The sequence below is a fragment of the Protopterus annectens genome, chromosome 13.part0, assembly GCF_019279795.1.
Source record: "Protopterus annectens isolate FY-2018-M chromosome 13.part0, PAN1.0, whole genome shotgun sequence".
NCBI lineage: Eukaryota > Metazoa > Chordata > Ceratodontiformes > Protopteridae > Protopterus > Protopterus annectens.
Genome location: NC_056747.1, coordinates 474,131,405 through 474,159,263, shown reverse-complemented (window position 1 = coordinate 474,159,263; position 27,859 = coordinate 474,131,405). Strand labels below are relative to the sequence as shown.

General features: G+C 45.1%; 1 protein-coding gene across 5 annotated transcripts in view; it reads right to left on the bottom strand.

Annotated features, from left to right (window-relative positions):
* FKBP6 (FKBP prolyl isomerase family member 6 (inactive)) overlaps positions 1-27,859 on the bottom strand; it is a 1,232,999-nt gene that overhangs the window by 480,547 nt on the left and 724,593 nt on the right. For all 5 annotated transcript variants that reach the window (XM_044054115.1, XM_044054116.1, XM_044054114.1 and 2 more), the window contains exon 6: positions 10,675-10,869. In XM_044054115.1, the coding sequence (XP_043910050.1) occupies positions 10,675-10,869 (195 nt within the window). The remainder of the gene's footprint in view (positions 1-10,674; positions 10,870-27,859) is intronic.

Below are 27,859 nucleotides of genomic sequence, written 5' to 3'. Positions count from 1 at the left end.
AAACTCTGCGTGTGTGTGTGTCTCTGTGTGCGTGTGTCGCTCTTCGTGTCTCCCTCTCCCCCTCTCCCCCTCTCCCTCCCTCCCTCTCCCTCTCCCCCTCTCCCTCCCTCCCTCCCTCTCCCTCTCCCTCCCTCCCTCTCCTCTCCCTCTCCCCCTCTCCCTCCCTCTCCCCTTCTCGCTCTCTCTCTCTCTCTCTCGCGTGGCTCTCTCTCTCTCTCTCGCGTGGCTCGCTCTCTCTCTCTCTCGCGTGGCTCGCTCTCTCTCGCGTGGCTCGCTCTCTCTCTCTCTCGCGTCTCCGTGTCTCTCTCTCTCCCCATCTCAGTGTCTCTCTCTCTCTCTCTCCCCGTCTCCGTCTCTCTCTCTCTCTCTCTCCGTCTCTCTCTCTCTCTCTCCGTCTCCTCTCTCTCTCTCTCTCCGTCTCCGTCTCTCTCTCTCTCTCTCCGTCTCTCGCGTCTCTCTCTCTCTCGCATCTCTCTCTCTCTCTCGCGTCTCTCTCTCTCTCTCTCTCTCTCTCCGCCTCTCTCTCTCTCCGTCTCTCTCTCGTCTCTCTCTCTCCGTCTCTCTCTCTCTCTCCGTCTCTCTCTCTCTCTCTCCGTCTCTCTCTCTCTCTCTCCGTCTCTCTCTCTCTCTCTCCGTCTCTCTCTCTCTCTCTCCGTCTCCGTCTCTCTCTCTCTCTCTCCGTCTCTCTCTCTCTCTCTCCGTCTCTCTCTCTCTCTCCGTCTCTCTCTCTCTCTCTCTCCGTCTCTCTCTCTCTCTCTCCGTCTCTCTCTCTCTCTCTCTCTCTCTCTCTCTCTCTCCGTCTCTCTCTCTCTCTCCGTCTCTCTCTCTCTCTCTCCGTCTCCGTCTCCCTCTCTCTCTCCGTCTCCGTCTCTCTCTCTCTCCGTCTCCGTCTTGCTCTCTCTCTCCGTCTCCGTCTCTCTCTCTCTCCGTCTCCGTGTCTCTCTCTCTCTCCGTCTCCGTGTCTCTCTCTCTCTCCGTCTCCGTGTCTCTCTCTCTCTCCGTCTCCGTGTCTCTCTCTCTCTCCGTCTCCGTGTCTCTCTCTCTCCGTCTGTGTCTCTCTCTCTCCGTCTCCGTGTCTCTCTCTCTCCGTCTCCGTGTCTCTCTCTCCGTCTCCGTGTCTCTCTCTCCGTCTCCGTGTCTCTCTCTCCGTCTCCGTGTCTCTCTCTCCGTCTCCGTGTTCGTCTTTGTGTACTTCTGTTTTATAACGTTTTTCATGCCTCTCCCCGAAACAACCAATGATGGAATACTTCAGAACTTGAAACGTCAGACGACGTTGTTAATGTGTTATTTCAGTATCGTTGTAGGTACTAATTTGCTAGTACCTTTTAGGTCTAAATCCAGGTTCATGCAGCATACCTAGACAGGGTCCAGGGAAGTAAATATTGTGGGAAGAAATAGCCAGGGAATTATGGCTAGGCTTGTACAGGCCCTAGGGCCGATAGCCTAGTACCAACCTATGAACCTCTCAACCTCTTAGCACAAGAAATGTGGACAAAGCCAAAAATAATAGGAAAACGACTCAAAAATGGAGACAGATTTTAAATACTGTTCTTATAAACTCAGAAAGTTGTTAGATTCAGAAAAAGGTTTCCACTGGGTTTGTGTGCCTCTCACACAATAACTTTGGACAGAGCCACAAAGAGAGAGATTTCAAATACTGCTCTTATAAACTTAGAAAAATTGCTAGAATACGCACTTAAAACCATGCTTCCATTTCCAATATTGTATCCTTGTGAAGTGGGGCTTTCTTCAATGACCGCAACCAAATTTAAATTATCGAGTAGACTGGACACAAGGAACACACTTTGGGTGTCATGGTCTCCCATCACCTCTAGATGAGGCAGTCTCTTTGCAGGGAAACAAGCTCAAGGCTCCAACTGATTCCGTGTTATGGTGAGTTGCATTTATTATGCACTTTACTATGCTTTAGTTTTATGCATGCGTGATGGCCAGTCTGTGGAAAACTTTTACATGAAACCAGTCCTTGGTGCACAAAAGATTGGAGACCACTGCTCTAGGACTTCTAAAATTGGTGTTATAGCAAAACGTTTATGTATCTCCATATTCAGGAGGACAGAGTACCTTTTTTGTCAATCTGCTATCTGCTTGCTCTCCCATTTAAACTGTTCCATCATCTCATAAAAAGTATTCCTACAGGTGAACTCTTCATGGGGCTGGGGTCAGAAGACAGGGTGTCATCCCCTCTGATTCAAAACCCAAAGGTAAATGTATATGTGCATAATAAAGGCAGTCAAACTATGAGCTAGAAGGAAGGTTTTCCTCAGAGGTAGACTTTCATTAGTGGAGAAGGAAACTGGGAAGACAAAAACCATGAAAGCTGTTAATCCTACGGAAATCTTTAAACCTCAGTTCCCTGATTTCTCTCTCACAAAGAGTCTGTGAGAATCCTACAGAAATGTTAAACAACTCTTCCTTAGGATCTCTTAATGAAGAAGAGAGAGTATCAGAAGGAGAAATGTTTTGCTTTTGCCTCTTTTTTTAGAAGTTTCTAGAGCAACAGTACTTAGAGGAGAGTTAGCCGAATGCACCTCCATAAGGCCTCCTGGGATGTCTTTTTGGGCCAAAAGCTAAGAGCATTCCCTTGTTCCATCTGGAAGAATCTGCTCCCTTTCTGGTGAATCAGATGTCCAGTCAGTCAGCTTGGACATGCTCAAGGCTTGTGCCATGTTGGCTTCCCGAGGAGTACCAATAGCATGTACAGGTCATACAAACTGAAGGCTGATCAAGTGCCTCAATGAAGACTTCTGACTCTGACCAAACAAAAGAAAAAAAGACTTCTCTAAACAAGAGGTTATGTAGTCACCACAGCGTTTGATGCATGTAGTCCATCTCGCCTCACATTTTTACCCGTGGGTACGGAGCCGAACCTCGGCTCCAACTCGGCCATACACTAGCTCAAAGTCTTTCAATTGGCTGGGCTAAGAGGTATCCCATGCTGCACTGCTCCCTTTCCCCAGATCTTGTTTGCTGCAAGCTCAATCACTCACCCTCCATACATATAAACACAGAGAAGGAAGAACATTCCAACAATAAAAGGAAACTGAAACCAGACCTAACCTCTAGGTCCTCTAGGATGGGGGAAGGCGAGGGGCAAGTAAAAATGTGAGGTGAGATGGACTACATACATCTAACGTTATGGTGAGTACATAACTTTTTGATGTTATGTAGTCCAATCTCGCTTACATTCTTACCCGTGGGACAGCGTCCCCAGCACCTGAACCCTGGGAGGCTCAGTGGAAAATACTCCTGTGCACTGTGGAACCAAAGGAAGATCTGCCTCTGGATACCAAATCCAACTTGTAGTGAGTAATAAAGGTGTGAGGAGATGCCCATGTAGCCGCAGCACAAATATCATCCATAGACATCCTGGCCTGAAATGCTGTAGAGGTAGACATCGATCGGGTAGAATGAGCCTTCACTCTAAATGGTAAATCTTTACAACCTGAGGCATAAATGAAGGAAATACAACTAGAGAACCATCTAGACAAGGTCACTTTGGAAACAGGAGACCCAATCCTATTGTCTGAAAATGAGGCAAATAACTGATCCGATTTTCTAAGATCCTTCATTCTATGCAAATAAAAACGTAACTGTCTGTGAGCATCCAGCTGATGAAATTTAAATTCTGCCTTATTAGAAAACTCTGGAAAAAATACAGGCAGTGCAATGGATTGGTTGAGATTACTAACCGAAGCCACTTTCGGCATAAAGGAAGGGTTTGGTCTGAGGGAAACCCTGTCCTAGTGAAATATCAAGCAAGGCGGTCTGATTGACAAAGCTTGGAGCTCTGAGACATGTCTAGCTGAAGTGATGGCTACCAAAAAGACAGTCCTCCAAGTCAAATATTTCAATTCACAAGTAGCTGCAGGCTCAAAGTGGAACTAAGTGAGATACTGTAGCACAAAATTTAGGTCTCAAGGCATGACCGGGTCAAAGACTGGAGGGCGAAGCAGCATAGTGCCATTCAAGAATGCCTTACAAAGTCTATGCGCCATTAGACTGGCTTCATTAGCGACGTGAAAAGTGGAAATAGCCGCCGACTGGACTTTAATGGTTTTGGCTGCTGTCCCCTGATTGAAAAGCATGGAGAGAAATTCCAGAACTGAAGAAATTGGAGCTGCATAAGGATCAATTTGTTTTGCATGAGCCCAGATGGAGAATCTTTTCCATTCACTGGAATAAATCTTTCTGGTCGAAGGCTTATGGGAGGAAGACAGAATATGAACCACTTCTGGAGAAAAATGATGAAGCCCGACTACTGATGGAAGTGGAGTAGCCAGGCTGTCAACCGGAGGGTCTGAAGAGAGGGATGGAACTGCCCTGCCATAGGAGTCAGTAGATTTGGCAGTGGGTCCAGAATCCAGGGGGCATCCCTGAGATAGGGATGGAGAAAGGAGAACCAAATTTGACGAGGCCAGTGTGGAGCAATCAGAATCATTTTGCTTCCCAAGGATTGCGCTTTCTGAATAACCTTTGTCAGCAGAGGAACAGGCGGGAAGGCAAAAAGTAGATTGGAGGGCAATCGTGAACTAGAGGGTCCCTGGGTGACTCCCCGAGGGGGGATAAGGGTGAAGTAGCTGCTGCACTTGGTATTGAGGGGACTGGCAAATAGGTCACAGCAAGGCTGACCCCATCTGCGGAAAATCTGCTCCGCAACTTGGCGGTTCAGGAACCACTCGTGAGGCATCAAAATAGCTCTGCTCAACCTGTCGGCGATCACATTGGACTTCCCCGGAATGTGCATTGCTACAAGAAAACGTTGGGAAGACACTGCCTCTCTGCAAAGGGGGTACGATTTGGTTCCTCCCCGTTTGTTAAGATACCATACCACCGACATATTGTCTGAGTGGATCGCAATTGTCCCAAGAGGAAGAAAGCTCTGAAGTGCTTGCAACGCTAGTAGCACTGCTCTCATCTCCAAGATATTGACATGCAGATATATCTCGTGTTCCTGCCACGTGCCTTGGACTGTCCTGCCGAGATTATGCCCCCCCCACCCCATCTGGGAGGCCATCCACAGTCACTGTGGCAACAGGAGGGGATGGGACGAAGGGTTTTCCCACATTGAGGTTGCTGATGTGAAGCCACCAACGTAGATCTTGCTTGCTCCTGTCTGTGATCATTATGAGATGAGAAAGCGGAAGATGATGTAGAGGCCACTGGGCGAAGAGCAGCCACTGATGGAGCCTCATGTGTAGCCTCGCAAGAGGAACCAGCATAATTGTTGCAGCCATCCTCCCTAAATTTCAGAACAGTTTTTGCCTTCATTTTTTTCAGAGGGAGCAACGCGTATACCTGCTGTTGCAAACCTTGAATCCTTTCTTGTGGTAAAAACACCCTCATGAGCACGGTGTCTAACTCGGCGCCTACAAAGGTGACAAGCTGCGAGGGCAACAAGGCAGACTTTTCCCAGTTTTGAGTGATACCCAATTGTTGACGCAGCTTGATAGTGGCGTCTCTGGTCTGTAGTAATAGATGCCTGGTGGTGGCAGAAAGGAGCCAGTCGTCCAGGTACGGAAACACTTGGAATCCCTGATGTCTCTCAAGTGAGCCATCACCACTGCCATACATTTGGTGAGCACCCTGGGGGCTGTGGTGAGACCAAAGTGCAGTGCATGAAATTGAAAATGACTGGCTCCCAGCCAGAAGCGTAGATGACTTCTGGATGCCCTGTCCATCTTTATATGGTAGTAAGCATCCTTGAGGTCGATGGAGCACATCCGCACTTCTTTTCCCAACAATGGGAGAATAGATTGCAAAGTGACCATTCGGAACTTGGACTTCTTCATGTGGAGGTTCAAGCGGCTGAGATGCAAGACGGGACTCAGGTCCCCTGTTCTTTTTGGCACCAAAAAGAATCTGGAACAAGTCCCTAATCTGATCTGGTCTGAGGGGGCATGCTGGATGGCTCCTTTTTCCAGCAGCTTTATAACTTCTGAAGCTGCATAATCCCTTTGATTGGGTGGAACATCTGGGATTCTTTTGATATTGGTGGTGGTGGTGGGGGGATGTGATATCCTCCAGAAACTATTTTTAATACCCACGGGTCCTGGGTGATGTCTTGCCAGGCGTCTGGGTATAGTGAAATGCGACCCCCGACTGGCTCTGGAAACGTGCAGTCGGGCCTCCCATCAGGAGCGCTGGTAGGGAGAATCACGAAAGAAATCACGGTCTACCTGGTTACACGGGCCTCCTCTGCCTCTAGGGTGGAGTCTACCTGAGTTACCACCCCCTCCCCTGCCTCTGGAGGGGGAATCACTTTGTGCGTCATGAAAAAACTCAGATTTCTTGAACCACATTTTCCCACTCTTCTGGACCTTGGGATAAGGTCTAGAAGGCATGGAAAAACTGAGTCCCACGGCAGACAGTTTGTCCCTCTTGCTCGCACCTAGTGAGTGTGTCTTTCACCTTGGTTCCGAACGACGAACCATCAAACGGGGCTTTGTTGAATGTAGACTTGAAGGCTTCCATGAAATAACAGAGGCGCATCTAGGAGTGCCCTCCTAAGAGAAACTCTGGAACTCGCTGCCCTACTCACTCCTTCGGCTGTGTAAGAGATCAGCCTCATGGAGGAGTTATCAATAGAATTTAGGGTAGACATCTGAGCATTGACTTTCTGAGCCACTGCGTTAAAAACGTTACCCTGCAGAGAATCTCCAAGCTCTTTCTAAAGGCCGCTGAAGAAAACATACGCTTCCCATAGCAGTCCATGGTACTAGACTCCTTGTTAGGGGGATGGACGGTAGAGGGAGTCTCAGCCAGTTCCTTCTTAAGTGGCTGCTGCCTCCACAATGGCATCTACTTGAATGCCCTTCATGAGAAACTTTGTCAGCAGGGGCAGACAGAAATTTGTTGGGTCTCCTAGGGACTGGTTCCAGTGTGTCAGGGGTTTCCCACACCCTTCGACAAACTAGATCCAGGAGTTCGTAGGGGGGGGACCCAGGAGGCTGAGGGCTGAGCCCCAAAGGCCCTTCAGGAACACAGACTCCTCCTCGGAAGGAGGTTTAGAGGGCCAGTCGCCTTTCTGCTTCATGATCTCTAGGATATCAAAAAAAAGAGATATCCTCAGAGGACGACTTTGGGGACACCCCTCTGATTCCTCGAGGTCAGTATCCGACGTGAGAGACTCTTCTGGGGAGTCGATGTGCTTCCCCTTGCACGTTCTTTTTCTGGGTGGCTCCTCAGGCAAAAACTCTGGGGGGCCCTCAGAAATTTGGGGACCACTCATGGAGGTATCCTGAGGCCTTGGGTCTCCACTATCCAAAGATAGGGGGCAATCAGAGACTGATACCGGAGCTGGAGGGGGTAGTGTGTCAGTGCCATATGATGCAGCTGAGGACCTGGCCAGCACTCTCCACATGACCTCGAAAGCTGGTCCCCCTGGCTCTGAAGATTGACCAACCATGGAAGACCTCAGAGCAGAGGGGACAAGGTCTGAAGCAAGGGTCAGGCTCACCCGAGCCGAAGCACCGAGGGGGAGGCTAGGAGCCGAAGAGCGTCCTGAGACCTCTCCCTTGGGTCCGACAGAGGAACCATGAGTCCTGGACCCTGTGGACGACGGGATCAGAGCAGAGATCGGAGAGCCAACCTAGAAGCATCAGACGGCGCCGACCACTCTGGCTCCGAAGGCTGGGATTTGCTCGCAGGATCTATCGACTATGGATGGGTGACAGGCTCCAGAGCAGACTGGGCTGCAGCCGAAAGCAATTTAGCCAGCACCGGTAATTGGAGCAGTCTCTGCACCACTCTATCCACATCAGAGTGTCCTGGAGGACTTAGAGGACAAGGTAGGAGATCTAGAACTCCTCTCAGAAGGAGACCTGCAAGGAGGAGAAACTGGTCTAAAAATTGGAGACCGGCTCCGAGCTAGTATCTTGGTCACCGGCTCCGAGAGGCTGGGAGCCAATGTAGATTCTGTCGAGTCACAAACTTCCTTCTGCACCGAAGTCAGTGGAGCCGAGGATGCCACATTAGACTTGGTAACTTTCTCCGGAGGCTCCGATAATACTGACTGAGCCGGAAATAGTTTTTTTTTTGCTTTGGATGTTTTGTCTCTTTTAGAGGGAGAGGACTTAGCACTAGAAGACCTCTCTAAATCTTCCTCGAAGGAGGGTTTCAGTAGTTACTTCAGAATTAGTTTGTTCTTCCTTTCTTGAACACAAGGGCTGAATGCATGACAGAACACACAAGACTTCTGAAGGTGGATAGCCCCCAAACAATAAACACACAGAGTGCCCATCAGTAATCGACATCTTATACCCACATTTAGCACATTTCTTAAAGCCTGAAGGCTTATGTTCTTTTGTATCCTTGGACATAGTCGGCAGGATACTAGAGACAACACAACAGTCAAAACAGTCACCAGCAACAAAGCGTGGGAACTAGACTAAAATAAACTGCAGACACCACACAAGGACCTCTAACTCAAACAGCCCTGACAGGAAACGAGGGAAGGACTAGGTCCTCTAACTGAAACGGGCCTAGCCCGTAGGAGATAGCTAACGGGATACCAAGACAAAGTAAGACAAAGGCCATGAAAGGCCACACAAAAAAGCTTCCACAAACCAACCACACACACACACCTAGCTATGAAAATAGTTTTTGGAGCAACAAATTTTAGTCAAAAAGAGACAAAAAACTTGTACTTAGCCACAGCCAAGAACGAGACCACGGCTGAGCTTTACGAGTAGCAAACAAGATCTGGGGAAAGGGAGCAGTGCAGCATGGGATACCTCTTAGCCCAGCCAAATGAAAGACTTTGAGCTAGGGTATGGCTGAGTCGGAGCCGAGGTTCGACTCAGAGCTCACGGGTAAGAATGTAGGCAAGATTGGACTACATAACATTTTCTGTTTTGGTTGAAGGGGACATTCAAGGAAAATGACTCAGTAGCCATCTTGGCATAAGCTAAAGTCTGACGTCTCTTATTTTCAATATAAAATTTTAAAGAATCAAGGTGACGAATTATTATTTTAGGCACAAAGGACTGACAAGCCGGACAGTCTCTGGTAATCGTGTTCAGGATGTGAACAAAAAGACCAGTCACATTTACCCTTTTTTCTGATATTAAAAGTGTTACCACAAAAAATTAAAAAATATTGAGTAAGGTTCCCAATGGGGGTATTTATCTGCCAAAAAAGGTTTGCATTTTGAACTGACTGTACAGCAGACAGACCAAGACATTAAACAGTCTTCAATCACAGACTGGCAGCAAGAAAAGATCTGAGAATTTTTATGCTTATATGCTCCCCTTTAGTAGCACATAGTCATCTGCATAGGTCACACGTCAGATGTACAGATCACAAGTAAGATGCCTACGCTTTCCTAGACTGGCCAGACACACAGTGCTTGGATATATCCCACAAGTGAGGAACATTGTAATGGTGTACAACATATGAGAACATTCCGCAAAAAAAATGTCTGGATTGGAGGAGAGAAACATTCAAGCAGGATTGTCAAAGCAGAAGAGTGGCAATGAACTGAGAAAAGGTAGTGACATCTGACATGACACCCCAATGTCATGCAGAAACTGGGGAAAAGGGGGTTAATGATATCCATTATTTACATAAGCATTAACAGAGAAAAAGCCAAAGCCAGCTCAAATGCCGCAGATGACCAGAGATCAGTTAGTAGCTCCAGCATCTGTAGACCTGGCTGGAAACGGAGGGTGTGTGTGGCTCCTCTTGGGCTTTAGCAGCAGCAGGTATTCCATGTGGAGTTATGGGTTTAAATAGCACTAGTCATTGCGCAGATATAAAGACTGGAAAATTCAAAGGGTGGAGGGCCAGCTAATCATAGCAGCAGCATGCAACAAAGCTTTAGGAGCTTGAAAGGTGTAGGTGTGTGTGTGTGTGTGTGTGTGTGTGTGTGTGTGTGTGTGTGTGTGTGTGCGTGTGGGGGGGGTTGCACTTCACTAGGTAAAGGGAGGGGAGGGGAGGCTACCTGTAAGACCAACAAGATGGCCCTCTCCTCTTACTCAACTCTCACCAAGACCAATGGGGCTTCCTAAACAACAACAAATAGTCCCAAAGGGCTCTCACCTAACCTGGGAATGCTCCCACCATCATTGAACATATGTGCCAACTAGGCACAGGCACACAAGCCACTGGGTAATATCCTGTGAGGAAGAAGGAAAAAAAAACACGGATGAAGATAAGTAAATTGATAGTTTCCTTTTACAAAGGCAGCAAACCTTATTTTATACAGCTATAAATAAATGCAGTAAAAAGATACAGAATGCTAGTAAAAATGGACTTGTTGCACGTCAGTTCTATTTATTTCAAGATGGACTTCATCAAACAATGACACATCAAACAATGACACATCAAACAATGACACATCAAACAATGACACATCAAACAATGACACATCAAACAATGACACATCAAACAATGACACATCAAACAATGACACATCAAACAATGACACATCAAACAATGACACATCAAACAATGACACATCAGAAGTGTTTTCTCTTTCTGCTTACATATGTATTTTTATGAGCTAGTTATGACTTTCCTAAACAGGCTAGTAGTCTAAGAATTCCATAAAGGTCTAATATCTTTTTTGTTTCCTACAATACATTTTTTTATTTGCTAGTTAATACTTGCATATTGGTCTAGGATCACTGTTAAAGTAGGTCAGCGTCTAATTACCTGTCCACATCTGAAAAGTGCTTTTGGGTTCCTTTCATCAATTCCTAGAGCTCTTTCTCCATAAACCAAAGCACGGGTTGGGTGGTCCAGCTTGAAGTAAGTTAATGACAGATTGAGAAAAACAAGTAATCTGGCAGAATCTACTCTTTCTTTTTCTGTACCACTGTAATACTTCTGATCTAAAATGAAGCATGCCTAGAATGAGAAAAAAATGTAAAATCCACAACAGCCCTCAATCACAGTTCAACAGTTAAAAACAATGCATCAGATTACAGTGAAAAATTCAGCTCTAATGTCAGGATGCAAGGCTGACAGTACACTGTTTGGGGACATTGTCCTTACAATGATGTTACTTAATCTAAACCTACCTCATTTGAGCCTGGAAAGAAACACCACTGTTGTATGCTGGTGAACCATATTACTACAGATGAAGTATTTTATTTACATTAACATGTTGGACCTCTTCAGTTTAACAGCTATTTGAATTTTTGAGAAAGAGGTCACAGGAGGTTACTAAAACTTTCTAGATTTTTAAGATGAAAAATGTGTTCTGCCTCTGAAAATCTATGCCCTCCCTTTCTGAATGGCTCACAAATATTAGGGCATTTCATTAAAAAGCAAATGATTACTTGCCAAAAATGAGGGGAAATTAGCTGCATATTTAACAATGGGTACATGGAGTGCTAAAATTCATAGCATTACATTACAGTGCCTACTGTTCCTATCACCCAAGTCAAATTAGAAGTACTGCATGTATAACAGGAGCAAAAAGTACAGTTGTGTAAGATCTTACCATAGCAGCAGATGTCCTTTCTTCACTGTTGCAGTATTTATTACATTAGGAATCTCCTGCCAAGAGTGGCCTGACATCCAGCCAATACACCAAAGCCTTTAGGCTGCTTTAAGGTATGCCGTACGTCAGACATATTCTCCTTGTGTAGCATACGGCAGAAAGGCGACTCAATTGTACCATCGGCAGAAATGACAGCCCCAGTATAAAATGCCAATCCAAGGAAAAAAAAGGAAAGCAGTACATCCAGAAGAGAAATGGACCAGGGAGTGGAGGGAGTGAATACTTCAACAGTGAAGAGGACATCTACCATTGTTAAAATTTTACACAACTCTACGATATCCTTCCAGTTCACTGTTTCAGTATTCATTACACTAGGGCCAACGCCAAAACTCAGGAAGAAGAGAGGGAGGAGGAAGGACCAGCGGAGCCCTCTAGGAAGCCATGAAGGATGGCCCTAACAAAACCAGCTCTAGCTCTGGAAATTCCATCCAACTTGTAGCGCTTGGTAAATCTATGCAGGGGAAGTCCAGGTAGCTGCCTCAAGAAAAGAGTTAGTTATCCAAACCCTTGAAAAGCCACCAGAAAAAGCCACAGCTCTAATAAAATGAGCCTTAGCAGAATAAGGAAGGCTATTACCATAAAAGGAATAACAAAAAAAAATAGCTTTAGAGATCCAAGAAGAAAAAGTCTGCTCAGACGCAGCTAATCCTAAGGACATAGGATGAAAGGAAATAGAAACTCTGATCCAGCTCTAACAGGCTTAATTTTATCCAAACAAAATCTGAGTTGTGCATGTACATCCGTGTGCATCACCTTCTCACTGGCAGACTGAGAAGGAAAAAAGTGGGCAAATGAATGGACTGATTAAGAGACAACTCATTAATCACCTTGGGCATAAAAGGAGGATTAGTACGCAAGGACACCTTGTTCTTATGAAACACAAGAAAAGGAGGACAAGCCATAAGGGCTTGAAGCTCAGACACCCATCTGCCAGAAGTAAGGGCTAACAAAAGTACAGTCTCCCAAGAGCAATGCTGCAAGGACGTTGAAGCTGCAGGCTCAAATGGAGCCCAAGTCAATTTTTCCAAAACAAAATTTAAGATCCCACAGGGAGGAGGAAGAGACTTTCTGGGAGGCCTAATATGAAAGATACCTTTAAGAAGGTGTTTAGCTTCAAATCTAGAAGATAAAGGAGGAGATAAAAGGCAGACAAGCAGAGATGACTGATAAAGTGGACCTTAACAGAAGCACAAGCCAAACAAGCACTGAGCAATTCACACAGGAGAGAGCCAAACAACCACTGAAAGTAGATCCACGTTACGAGAAAGACACCAAATCGAAAAACTGTTCTATTTGGATAAGTAGAATTTCCTAGTATAGGATTTTCTGGCATCCTGCATGACCCTAAGTACATCCTCAGAAAAAAGGCGTCTATGCGGAATCAAAATCCTATGACCTACAGTGTCAGATGAAGACTGAACAAGTGGGGAAGGATGAGAGATCCCTTGTCTTGTGTGAGTAGGTCCACTCAGTGAGGTAACTTGTGATGACTGCCCTTGGCTAAATGCAGGAGTGAGAACCAATGCTGTCTTTGCCAAAAGGAAGTCATCAACAAGATTTTGGATGCATTCTGTTGAACTTTGAAAAGGACTTCTGGAATGAGGGGAAGTGGAGGAAAAGCATAAAGAAACATCCACTTCTAAGAAAAAGATAGGGAGTCCCACCTTCCCAAACCAGAGGACTTGGGACTCTGGCACAAAAAAGTGGATGTTGTCTGTTCAGAGGGAAGGCAAAAATATCTGAGGAGTACCCCACTGGTGGACAATGTCCAGAAACACATCCCTGTGAAGCATCCATTCATGGGATTGAGTTAAGAACATGATCAGAGTGTCTTCCACCATATTTTGGCCTGAGGTAATGTAAACTGCCTGATGAGTCTTGATAATGGATAGCCGGTTCCCATACCAGAAGTGCTAACCAGCAAAGAAAATAAGATCTTGTCCCACCCCCACCCCATTTGTTTACATACCACATCACTGTGGTGTTGCTTTGTAAACACCTTGAGAGGCCCTGGGGAAAAGCCTGTAGAGTCAGCATCTCTCTGATGTGCTCTTTCTGTTGAAGAGGAGACCAAACACCCTGCTGTTCCCCATCCCATGTCTGAAGCATCTGTGAACTCCTGAGAGGAAAGAAGAGAATGAAAAGGGAGATCTGGATTTAGAAACAATTGCTGAATCTACCACTGAAGTTCCTTCTTGAGACAAGACAGAAGAGGACTACAAATTTGAGGGAATGTGCATGTTGAAGCTAAACTGACTTCAGAAACCAATGAAATTTTCTCATGTGGAGTTTGGCAAGAGGGAACATAGGAATGGTGGAGGCCATGAACCCCAGAGCTCTCAAATCCCCTAGCTGTTACAGCAGCCAGAGGAAGAAGAGTTTGAAAAAAGGAAATGAGTGTTAAGGCCTTGTGGGGAGGCATGGAAACCAGCATATGCACAATCGGGATCCTGCACTCCAGAAACATATGGTCCTATGAAGGAGTCAGAAAAAGACTTTTTGAAGTTTACTGTGAACCCCAGGCTTTGCTGAAGGGAAATGGTAAAAATTAAGATTTTGCAACAAGATCTCCAAAGAGGATGCCTGAAACAGGTCATCCAAGTAAGGAAACGGTTGGATTCCCTGAAGCCTGCAGAAAGCAATCACAAGAGCAAGGCATCTGGTGAATACTCTTGGGGCAGGTGAAAGGCCAAAGGGCAAAGCAGTGAACTGAAAATTCCAGAAAGCCAGAGAGAACCGTAAAAACTTCCCAAATAGAGCATAAATAGGGGTATGTAGATAAGCATCTTTGAGATCCAGAGACACCATATAAGCCTAAGGAAGCAGAAGAGGGAACAAAGTCTGAAAGGACAACATTTGAAGAGGGGACCTTCAGAAAAATTGAGTTAAGGACATGCTCAGTGTAGTGTGTCTGCCACAATAATTTGGCCTGAGGTAATGTAAACTGCCTTAAGAGTCTAGATACTGGATAAGTTCCCACACTAGGAGTGCTAACCAGCAAAGATAAGATTTTGCCCCCCCCCCCCCCCAAAAGGATATTTCTGTGGTGCAGGATTCAGATTGCACCTATGCTGTTTTTAGATGCGAGAGGTCTAGAATAGGTCTCCAAATGCCCTCTTTCCTGGGCACTAAAAACAATTTTGGAGTAAAACCTCTTCCCACTTTGGGAAACTGGAACTTTTTGAATAGTTCCCAGAGTCAAGAGATCCTGAAGCACCCCTGGAAAGAAAGGCAACTGGTCCTAAGGGGGACCAAGTAATGCCCATAAAAGGGGGAGGAGATTTCCAGACCATGAAATACCCTAGGCAGACAATAGACAGAACCAAAAAACACAGAGTAATCTTTAACCAAACAGAAAGGGAAAGACTAAGAGAAAGAGGAATATGGCTGAGAACAGGATAGTCAGACAGCACCTGGTTTGTCAAGAAAAGGAGACTTCTGTGGCACAGACGTTTGGGCAACGCTAACAGGAGGAGCCCAGCTCCCACCCTTCTTACCCCTTGGGGGGACGGCAAGACTGCCTATGAACAAAGGCTGGCTTATTGGGGTAATTTCCCTGAAATTTAGGCAAAGGAGGCAAAGTTCCTACAAGGCCTTGCCCTTATTCAATCAGCAGCAGCTTCATCAAATAAGTGTGTTGTCTAGAGGAGCAACCATCAACTTAGCCTTATATCAGGCAAAGGTTGAAGCCGAAGCCAGGCATATCTCATTAAAGAACCAAAGGCAGCAGCCCTAGAAGAAGCATCTGCTGCATTATAACTACACCTGGGACAAAGTCCCTAACAGTGAAAAAGCAGAAGTCTTCCCTTCACAGCCTGGGACACCAGAAATTACCTGACAGGCCTGGGAAAGAAGAGCCAGAATGGATCTGGGCATATCGGTATTATAATTAACTGCCCTAAAAGCCAAGGTAGCAGAGGTAGAAACCTTCCCTAGCCTTTCCATAGTTCTGCGGTCTTTATCAGAAGGAAGCAACTTAGCAGGAGGCAACAACTGAGATGGCTTTTCAGATGCCACAAACAGAAGGGTAAATCAGAAGGAAACTTATATAGAAAGTTATCGTCCTCAGGCACCCTATAAAACCTAATGGGTTACTTGGGGGCAGGGTGCTGGGAATCAGGAGCCTTAGATGCAGTGGAAAAAGCATCCAACAAAGCAAGAGGAATAGCAGAAGTCTAGGAGAGCCCATCTACAGGAGATCGTAATACCTCTTTTGTACCTCAGAAATCTGGGCACAATCTACATTTAAAAAAAACTCCATTATTCTGGAGATTGCATCCCAAAGAGAAATTTCCTCAAAAGGAATGTCAGAACTAGTAGATTACTGTTTCTCAGACCCACTGTCTAAAGCAGAGGGAATCTGAAATGAATAAGCAAGGGATTCCTCATCTGAATCTGCCACCTCCTCCTCAAGAGGAATCCTGTTCCTTGGGTCTCTTAAGGGGAGTGAGGAGCTGGAACAGACTCCATGAGGACTTTTCAAATCCAAAGCATTAAATAACCCCTGAATGAAATTCTGTCATTCACTCTGCAGGTCCTTAGGAGCTGGAAAAATATTTGTCTAATGCTTTTTCTTCAAGGGGACGTCTGCCTTATGAAACTTAAAAGGATCTGACCCTGGACGACATTCAATAGTAGTCGGAACTTCCTCCCTGATCAAATTCTGAGGAACATCCCTAGGTCCCTCAGAAAATTCGCCACAGTTGATCCAAAACATCCGAAGCAGAAGTCTGCAAGGCCTCCAAGGACGTGGATAATCTTGTATCCATGCCAGCCTCAGAAATGATTGTGGCAGAATAATCCAACGGCAGAGCCAGGTGATCCTCTGGGCTTTCACTAGCCTTGGGAGAGACATCTGGTGCAGGCTGCACAGTAGATGAATCAGGCCTAGAGTTCTTGGCAGCCTTCTTCAATGATGGCTGTCCCTCGGAGAGAGAAGTTCCTTCCATTGTCTTTAGCTAAAAGCTGAAGATGTTAGCTCTCCAAATACAAGGCCAAAGAAGAAAGTAGACTACGGAGAGTCTTAGGAACAAAGGTCTGAAAATAGAACAGGACATATGGTTGTGGTAAGTGCAAAGACAAAATAAACACTGCTCGTAACAGTTATGGGGAATCAGTCTCCCACACTGGCATTTACCCTTCTAGGATAACATGAAACCCCACAAACAACAATACAAAAAAAGATGATATCAAAAACCTCAGTGGGGCACTTACCTGAAATGGCTTGATGAACCAACAACGCAACACACATTCAGACCAATGATCAAGAGATGGCAGTCGGACTGGCATCAAAGTAGTCGTGGGGATAGTACGTCTGGAAATCACCTTTATGCCCTATGCTACACTAGGAGAATGTGTGTGAAGCATTGCACACTTAAAGCAACCTAAAGGCTTTGGTATACTGGCCGGACTTCAGGCTCCCCTTGGCAGGGGATCCCCATTGTAATGGATACTGCAACAGTGAAATGGAAAGACATCTACTGCAAATGGGCAAACATTTTAATTATGTCCTTCCATCACCATGCCTGCCAACAATCAAATTTACCGCCATCAGTTTTTTAGCCATATACTTAATATCAAAGTGCAGAGGTGCGAGCTTACCGCTGGGGCCATCAAAACAGTCATGGTGTTTATGTTCTTTCTAGCATCCCAGCAATGAGGACATTGTAATTATGGCCTTTAATCTCTCTATTGGTCCCAATATGCCTTCACTGCATGTTTGCAACTTCTGTGCACACAAATAATGGCTACTGTCAAGCGATGGTGAGCTGAATGCCTGTCATCAGGCCACAGCTGCTGCCTTTCCTTTGAGAGATCTGTGTAATTACCCTGCTTCATACCTGCAAAGGTGACACCCACAGCCCCATCCCCACACTATCTGCAACAGATACCGGTGATGCTAAATCACATCAGGTTACCAGGCCTACCACAGCTAGCCTTTTTTTTTTTTTTACTGTAAGTTCACCTATGTGAAGAACTTACACTTACTATAACCGTAGATGTTAGACACCATTTTTGTCTTATCGGTAATCATAATCAGTGGGTTACAAGCCCCGCCAAGGGCCTGCCAACTAAATTTGTACGTTTTTCAGCAGTGGTTACATTCCTTCCATAAACCCCAACCCACCATTCCTCAAATGAATTCCTCAGATATAGGTCACCTGTACAGGAACACCATCTGTAAATCGAGAATGCTAGGAGAAGCTGCAATTAGATTTTCAGAGTCAAGACTCTAGATAAGACAAATACTGCCATTCAGCAGTAAACCACCAGTTCCTGCTTCACATGATCTAAGGTAATATACTTCAAATCTGCACTGTCATCACTGCTTCTGGTAGCATATACAATAATCTTTTACTACATTTAGTTTGCACCCTGGGACACAGCAGAATACACTACAATACAGTCTCAAGAAATAACTGTGCTTAAACTAGCAATAAAGGCAACACTGTGTTCACAACCTCCGATACATTTGGTCTTCAATGAATCACAAGAAATGGCAGTAAAAATAGGTGCAACCTTACTGCAGCTACTGGCTTGTACTATGACCTAGAGAACCCTAAGTGTCTTAGGTTGCACACGTTTCTTCTACCAAATATAATTCAGTATTTTCTCAGAAAGAAAAACATGTGGGAGCTTCTGAGCACCTACACCAATGTATACACTGATGTAATACACAGGGCACATTAGTGTTCTCATACCCAGTGCCAGCCAGTTCACACATCTCCAGTGCCTGCCAGTTAAACTTTACACTACCAGTAAAGACCTTTCTCCAAATTACAAAAGGTAATGTGCCATTACACAATGAAACAGGAATCAGTGTTCTTTGCTAGGACCTCTCCTGTTTGACACATACTTTTCTGAAGTAAAAGCCAATACCAAAGGGCTCTGGCGGACTAAATTTGCACACGACATGCTAGTAGCAGTCACTGTATCCTTAAAATTAATTAGCCATCCTGCAGGAAGGTTTGTCTGAAGTAAATAACCGGTGTCAAAAGCATGGTCTGAAACTAAATACAAAAAAATGCATTACTGTAACATTTGGGAAGTCATCTACCTCAGGGAGTTACCACACAGACAATACACCCCTAAGAGCTCACCCAGTTGTTTGGGATTTGGGAACTTATTGTGGAGAGTGACCTATCTTTTGACCAACATGTGTCTAATGCTGCAAGAAAAATCTTTCAGTATTGTACAGCTTATAAACAAAGGGACTGTGTCTAGATCTAGGGATGTCATTGTCCCCCTTTAACCAAACTTTTTTTTTTTTTTTTTTTTTTTTTTTAATAAAGAATCAGTGACAAAAAAACTACTTTCTTACCTGCCAACAGAAATAACAGCAAAACATTAACCACCTCCTTAACCCTGGTAAAATCACCTCCCCAGCCCCCCCTCACTAGTAATGCCACTGAGCCCTTAGCCTCTCAGTTCAACTCTCACTTCCATCAACTCTATCACCTCTCTCTCTTAGATAGCAAAACAACCCTACTATTCACCGTCCATTCCACATCCTCTGATGTAACTAACTCTTTCTCCTTTGAACCTATTCAAACTTCGCACATAAAAAAACTTGTGTAAACTAAAACCCAGCTGTCTTGCTGCAGACCAGCTTCCAAACAACTACCTAAAACTAGCTGCTCTATCCATTGCCTCCCCTATATCCATACTAATAAACTGCTCTCTCTCAGAACAGTATGTACCCAGCCTATGGAATATTTCCCATATCATACCACTACATAAGGGCGGCCCATCTAGAGAGATTACCAACTACCGACCTATTACCATCCTTTTTCCCATAGCCAAAATCCTAGAAAAATGTATTCACCGGCAACTCATAAATCACCTCACCACTAATAACCTACTGTCCAGCTCTTAGCACAGATTCAGACCTAAATACAGCATAAACACAGCCCTCAACCTTTACTGATACTATTAGTATCAGCTATTTTTCTAGACATGTCAAAAGTTTTTGACAGTTTGACATCAACTACTACTCATCAAACTCGCCACTTATAATCTCAATGCCTCACCCTTGTCATGGTTCCACAGTTATCTATATAACCATCAACAGGCCACTAAATGGGGAAACCATCTCTCTCCACTACTACGAGTCACCACGGGGGTAACCCCAAGGTTCCATACTTGGGCCCCTCCTCTTTACCATATTTACCAATAACCTCAACACTGCCACCCAACATGCCACCATCATCCAATATGCCGACAATTCCTCTCATCTGCTCAGCCCACTCCCCCTCAAGCACTCCAACACAAAATGTAAACCTCCTTCCAGAACACTGAAAACTACCTCATCAGCTATCAACTCATCCTCAACCCAAACAAAACCAAACTCATGATATTTTCCAACAATTCATCTAAACCCAGCACACCACTACTCTCCATAACCTCCTCCAATGGTACAATCATCAAACTCACCAATCAGACCAAGCTATTTGGCGTTACCATAGACAATACACTAAAATTCAATAAACACATCTGCCTGACAACAAAAAAAAGTCCACTCCAAACTCGGCGCTCTCTACATGGTTAAACCCAGACACAGAGAGCTAGAATTGCAACTGCAAGATCACACTTGCTATCCAACCTTCTCTACTGCTCTTAGATATTTATCAACCTATCCAAAACCGACCTCAACAAACTACAGTCCTGCTATAACACAATAGCTAAGTTTGCCACCAATCACCCCATCAAACCCATCACTGCACAGCTCTCCAACAACTCAACTGGCTTGAACTGCCCAACCTATTAGCACTAAATCAATAAACCACTAGTCACTATATTCCAGTCCCCAATCACTTGACATATGCCTTTATGAAAAAAACAATTTTGCCCAAAATTCCCTGTAGTTTTCTTACTGGTGTTTAGGTGGCACATATACAGAGGCTCGTGTTAGCTGAGAATCCCTTATCCACTTCTTAAAAACCTGCATATACTTTCTTCTCATCTTCTATTAACTTCTTTGACTTTTAAAGGAGTGCCTAGTTTCATCAGCTACACTGGTCCTCTCAGCTTCTCTGCAGAGGATGCTCTTCGTACCCCTCTACTTAAGCTACAACACTCACTTCACTGGTGTGTGTTGCCTGTAAGGCCAGGAAGTGAGCTCCTGCTTCCTTGAATATCTTAAAACCCGCTCTCTCAACTATATTTCAGAGTCCACTTACATTCCATAACACTTTCATCCCAAACTAGCCCATATTATACTTAAGTCTGTATGTACCATTCCTCTTTCCCCCCTCATGATCCATCTCATCTCACATTAACCACTTTTATTTCTATCCTTTCTTCAGTTACATTTAAACATTCGGTTTCAGATCCGTCTATACTGAGAGACCCTTGCTTTATTCATTTTCTTTTCTATCTCCCATTTAAACCCTTACAAAACTACATGCATATGTACAACTTCTTTCCTGTACTGGAATCCTTACTAATTTTAAGAGTCTCTTCCTATCATCCTTATCACTGCCATAAATAAATGTGACACTGGACCAAGTGCTTACGATAGTTTAGCTTCTTCCCTCCTCCACTTGTCCACATGTTTTATGTCCCCCTCCTTCCAAACTGCATCATTTAGCGCCTTGTAGCCCTCTTATTTTCAGTTGGAGCGTGAGTGTACCTGGTGTGACCCAAAAGATGGTGAACTATGCCTGGGCAGGGCAAATGCAGAGTAAACTCTGGTGGAGGTCCATAGCAGTTCTGATGTGCAAATCGATCACCACTTTAATGTTATTTAACAATCTGCACACAAAATATACAGTTCTCTCAATTTCTACCATGCATAGTATGCAGTGCATGGTGATTGATATATATATATATATATTACACACACACACACACACACACACACACACACACACACACACACACACACACACACTTCCTAGATGCACATTCTATCAGAAAGTTTCACATCATAGGTGTGTACTAGGCTAATGGCCCTGGAGCCTTTACAAGCCTAGCCCATAGAAGTGCCATGGCATCATGCTGCCCGATGTTAGCTCCCAGTATCTCTAACAATAATCTGCCTATATTTCATGTTACAATGTCTTTGCCACTTCCCCTGCCTTGGATATGCAGGTGCCTCGTATTGTTTTTCCCCCAGCCTTTTCTTCAGCCATATATAAACGCCTCAAAACCTGTTCATCACAGTAACAGTAATTATTGCTCCTTTTCCCACTCCACCCAATTCCTGTCATCTTTTCAGATTTGCATTAGCAATTCACCTTTACATCTTACATGCTCATATTTACTATAGACTTTCCCACCTTAAATTTTAAATGTCTCATCTAAATGGATATACACTGTTCGTTTACTCAGGTCTACTTATAAGACCTGCCTGTCTTTTGTCAAACCAATAGTTACTGTCCACCACACATCTCATGTCAAGAATACAGTTTTATGTTCCTGTAATGCAACCTGTACGACACATGAAGCTATCTACCAATTAATCCTTATTTACCATACATTTTTACAGCTTAGACATTTCTGTCTTGCTATTTACCCTACATGTATGTTCTGTAAATTCCACTTCTGTATTTTATATATACTCCAAACAAGTACTGCTCCACTACCTTCTGTCTTGATCTAAATATATTCTCTCCATTATATAAATTTTCATATCTTTTTTCTTCTCTTCATTTTGGTCACTTGTCTATTTTTAGTGCAATTCAAATGTTATTCCCAACTCTCCCCCCTCTTGAACTGAACTTGGGCTACTCTACTCCTCTTAGTTTATGGGCAGCACTGCATCTCTTAATTTCAACTATAGTGCCTTCTATAATAAAATGTTATGTCTTATCATAACTTGGTATCTGTGTCGTCCGTCTTCCTTCCTTCTCACGATAGGATCTCTGATCCGACCTTCAAATCCAGCACGGCCACTTTCATCAGACTTGGATCAGGCTCTCGAGCTCCTCCCTCTTGCCCATAATGCACTACATCCACCCAAGCACCTCAGATAGAGTTTGCTGATTCCATACATTCAACACCCAGACAGCAAAGGAACAGCAGATGAGGATCAGACATGAGACCTATGCTTTCCATCATGTTTCACGATCCTCTAGAAGAATGATGCGGGGGGATGGCTGGGTGGGAAAATGAGAAGGAAGGAAGATAAACACAGATACCAAGTTATGGTAAAACATTTTAATCTATTGTCGTCTTCATTCGTCCGCATGATAGGGTCAGCGCCCCCCAGGTACACAATTCCTGGAAGGCCCTCATGGAAGGATATGCCAGAGCATCATCAAGCCAAAGGAAGCTTTCTAATAGGAAATAAAGGTATGATTGCTAGACCATTTCGCTGCTGCACAAATATTATCCATGGAGGATCTAGACAAGAAGGCGGAAGTAGCAGCCCTGGGAGGACAAGGTAATTCTAAGCCTTTTTATGAGTAAATGATGGAAATGCATCTAGTTACCCATTTAGATGAAGAAATCTTGGAAACTGCCTGGGCAACTTGGTTAGCCAAGAAGGCTACGAAATGGTCAGACTTCCTTGTGCTGTTTAGACCTGTGCAGGGAGAAATGTAACTGCCTATGAATGTCGAGAAAATATAGCACTGACTGATGTTTTCAGTGGCTACTTTTGGCATAAAATAAGGGTTGCTATGTAAGGAGACCTTATACTTAAGAAAACATATGTAAGAAGGTTTGGATGACGATGTCTGCAGCTCGGAAAGCCTCTTGGCCGAAGTTAAGGCTACCAAAAGGATAGTCTTCCATGACAAAAACTTCATACCGCATGTGGCAGCTGGTTTGAAGGGTCCCTGAGTTAAAGCCTGCAGCACGACAGATCCCAAGGTGGGGAAGGGACCTTGATAGGCGGCCTCGATAGAAAAATACCTATAGATTATGCAAATCTTTTATGAAAAGTGGAAAGGGAGTGAGGCTGACTAGCAGCATGAAAATTAGAAACCGCAGCTAATTGAAGCTTGATGGTAGAGAAGCTAGCTCCTCCTTCAAATAGGGTACTACAGAGGAGTAAAATATCAGGTACTAGTGACGAAAAAGGATCAATAACTGTTTGTAGCCCAAACGGCAAACATTTTCCCTTTAGTGTAGTAGACATTTTTTATTAGAAGCCATTTGCAAGGCTAGAAGAATTTTCGAACTGGGGAAGAAAGCATGGACTGCCTAACTAGGGCTAGAAGTGGAGAAACAAATAAGTCAGTGTGAGGGTGTGAAGATTCAGGTTCTGCATCCCTGAATGATGGGAGAGGAGGCCCTGTCTTGGCTGCAGAATCCATGAAGGATATTTCAGATGAAACCACATGAAGGGGAATCAAACCGGACGATGACAAAAGGGGGTAATAAGGTTGACTGAACTCTTCAGTCTGTTTACTTTCTAAAGAAACTTCAGGATCACAGTGAGAGGAGGGTAAGCATACAGAAGATGCGGGGGCCAATTATAGATCAGTGCATCCCTCGGGGACTCCCAGAACAGGGATCAGAGCGAAGAACTTGCTGCATGTTGTTGAGAGGAGCAGCACAGAGGTTGCAAGGATGACCACAGCGACTCAAGATATTTGCCACTGACTGAGGGACCACTCATGCAGAACCAAGATTGATATGCTGAGTCGGTCCTCAAAGTCATTAGCTTTCCCAGGGATGTGCACTGCAACTAAAAGGCAGTCAGAAGACATTGTCCATTCCCAAAACGTTATGGTTTCCCTACACAGGGGGTATGAATGTATTCCTCCTGGTTTGCTAATGTACCAGACATGCTGTTGGTTTGAATTGCAATAGTCCCCAAGGGGACAGCATCCTGAAAGGCTTGCAACATTAGGACAACTGCTCTCATTTATAGAATATTGATATGCAACCTGATCTTAATAGGGGACCATGTGCTTTGGACTCTCTTCCCATTGTAATGGGTAAGAAAGGCCTGCTTGGAAGAAGATTGTCCAACTGAATCCACAAGCTGAGGTGACGCTTGCAAACAGGTGTCAATCTGACAGTAAGGGAAAGCAGGTGATAGAAAATGGACCATTGCACTGCCATTGCCACTGGAGAACCCGCATGAAGAAACTTGTTAGAGGAACTAACAGGATTGCTGCCAGGAGGGATACTAGGGCTTGTAAGACCATCCATGCAGAAGGAGGCCTGGTGGAAATCCAGGACTTGATTCCTCAGTGCTGTTAGGCGGTGTAAGGGAAGAGAAGCTATCTGATCCCTCGTGTTCAGTTGCGTCCCTATGAATTCCAGGTTCTGTATAGGAGCCAGATTGGACTTTAGGTTATAGTGAATGTGAAAGCTGCATTAAGTAATCTCTGGATTGGATGAGTTGATGTCTCGTGGAAGCAGTAAGGAGCTAATCGTCTAAGTATGGAAACATCCGGAAATCCTTTGAGCCTCATGTGAGTTGCTACCACTGCCATGCATTTGCTGAACACCCAGGGGATTGTGGTGAGCCAAAAGGATAGTACTCTGAACTGGAAATAACTGGCTCCCAGCAGAAAGCACAGGTATCTCCTTGAAAGCCTGTCTATTTTGATGTGACAATACGCATCCTTGAGATCTATTGAGCACATCCAGTCATCCTTGCGCAACAATGGCACAATGGACTGAACTGTAACCATTTGGAACCTCGAATTCTTTACATAACCATTTAAATTACTTAGCTTCAGAATGGGTCTTGGGTCCCCTGTCTTTTTTGGCACCAAAAAGCAGGAGTAGGTTTCTAATCTTCTTTGTTCGTCTGGGACTTCTTGGATGACTTTTTTGCAGCAATCGTTGATTTCCTGTGTTGCCTCCTCCTCCTGACTGGGTGGCACGTCGGGGACGTTCTTGGAGTTGGGGGGGGGGGGGGAGTAGCCGCTGGATAATGTGTTTAGCACCCAGGGGTTTTCAGCTAAAAGGGTCCAGGCTTCCGAGTGCAAAGCCAGTCGACCCCCAGACTGCCTCCAGCAACTGAGTCAGGCAGCGCTACAGGAGCACTGATATGGCTGGTCAGAAAAAGGCTTCTCTAAAGCCCTGGTTTTGCAGGCCCCTTCTGCCTCTAGGGCAGTGCCTACCATTATACCCTCCTCCTCTTCCTTTACAGGAGGGATTCCCACTGCGCTGGTCCTGGAAAGGCCCTTGGGATTTATGAAACCACATTTTCTTGCCTCCGCGTTGGTTCCTGGAGGATAACCTCTGGAGTATAAAAATTTGATTCCTATAGCAGAAAGGTCTTCCTATCCTTTTCACTGTGGGTGAGTATCTTGAACGGAAGGCCCAAACAGAGAAGAGCCATCATAGGGGGCATTCACAAAGAATACCTTAAAGGATTCAGCGAAATTACAAAGTCTCATCCAGGCATGTTTCCTTAGGGAAAGCCCTAAACTGGCTCCTCGTGAGGTATTTCTGTTTTATGGGAGAGTAACCTCATCAAGTTGGAAACAGAAGATGGAATGGTCAGTTTGGGAGAAAATTTCTGAAATTCCTCCACAGGCATGGACTCAGAGGCTGAAAGCTCCTTGATCAGAGCTCTTTGTAGCTGGGTAAAGTGGGTCACGTAGTTAAATGACCTCAGCACAAAGGTGGCAGAGGCATAAATGTGTTTCCACTCCTGTCCAATACTCTAGACTCCTTGTTAAGCAGATGGACATTGGCAGTCTTCTGCCAGTTCTTAGTGGATGCCACCACCACAATTGTATCAACTATGGGACCCTTATTCCAATGCTTTGTTTGCCAGAGGTACCAGGAACTTGGTGCTTGGGGATGTGCTTCATGGTGTCTGCTTCCTCCCATGCCTGGTGGGAATCCATATCAACTAGGTTGTCTGCTAGGGGAGGGTCACCCAGGTCACAAATGGGCCCGTCTCTAACGCCTCCAAAAGCATAGATTCTTCAGGAGGAGGATGTTGGACAGACCACCCACCATTTTGCTTCAGGATTTCTAGAATGTCCCCAAAGGAGACATCCTCAGGTGGGGATCAGGGGGATCCTTCCCCCCTCATCGAAATTAGTGCTTTCGGTTAATGACTCCAACAGGGAGTCAATATACCTCCTTCTGCACATCTTCTGGGGTGCCTTCCTTAACAGGGTATTCTAGGGAAGTGTCAGAAGAAGGGGATCCCTCCTGGGCAGGTAGATCTTGGAGGCCACTCAGGACAGGCTGAGTTATGGCAGCACGAATGGGCTCAAGGCCCCGACCCAACGGTGGTACGGGGGGGTGGATCGCGAGACATGTGGTGATGGCTCTTCAACCTGGGAGAAAGCCCTCCTCGATAATGAAAAGCCAATGGACCTGGAGAGGTATCTCTCAGTCTCCCCAAAAGCCAGCAAGGAAAAACAGCTAGGACTCGCACTGGATCCTCAGCCTCCAGAAAAGATCAGACCCAAGCTGTCAAGTGCTGAGGCGCCAAGGGGAAGAGATGACCAACAAACACAGAGCCGACCCCAGTCCCCTGAACCCAGCACTGACACTGTTTCCAAGACTTGCTCTGCTCAAAAGTGGAAAAGGGCTGATCAAGGGTAATATATTGGCATCCAGGAAGGGGGCGTCCCTTGCACCAAGCCCAACACATATGGGAGTCCCGAGGCTTGCAACTTCGAAACTGAAAGCCTAATCAGAGGAGTCTTGATTGTATGCCCTGGGTAGCTGACAGACTACTCCCATCTGGATCGAAGCCTTGAGGAATATTCTGATTCATCCTGTTCATGTCCGCCTCAGACCAGCTTCTAGAGGACCTGGACGAAGCAGACTAGGGCATCTGGAGTGCTTAGATTTTACAATGAGCCAGAGATTTGGTCAAAGCTCTCGGATCCCGAGACACTGGATCCGAAAGAGCAGGAAGCAATAAGGAAATAACTTGCTCCGGATCAAAGGATGCTGGTGAATCCGAACGGGTAGGCACTGTCTTCAGACCCGAGGGTGTCAGATCTGAAGTTTTTCTCAACTTGGTTTTGGACTCTACAGATGGTCTCGGGGAGAGACCTTTTTCGCCTCTTGAGCAGAAGAGGACGAAGTGGAAGCCAAGGAAGGGGTCTGAGCCTCAGGAGCCGATGAAGGAAGAAAACCCCTCAGAATCGCAAGAGCTCTGGCATTAAAAGATGCACAGACAGCACACACTGCCTTTAAATGGTCTACCGCTAAGCAATACATACTACGTGTGAGCATCCTGGTTGGGTATTTTATGCCACAAGAAGTGCAATGTTCAAATCTGGGAGAAGGTTTGCCTGACATTGCAACTGTCAAAGCCTGCCAAAAAAAGGGCCGTTAAAGAAGGCTATGACAAAGGTAAGTAACCTAGAAAGTTAATGAAACTTTATTTAAGAAATAATGTTAATTTCTAGCTAATTTTTTTTTTTACCAAAAGCAACAAGAAAGAAA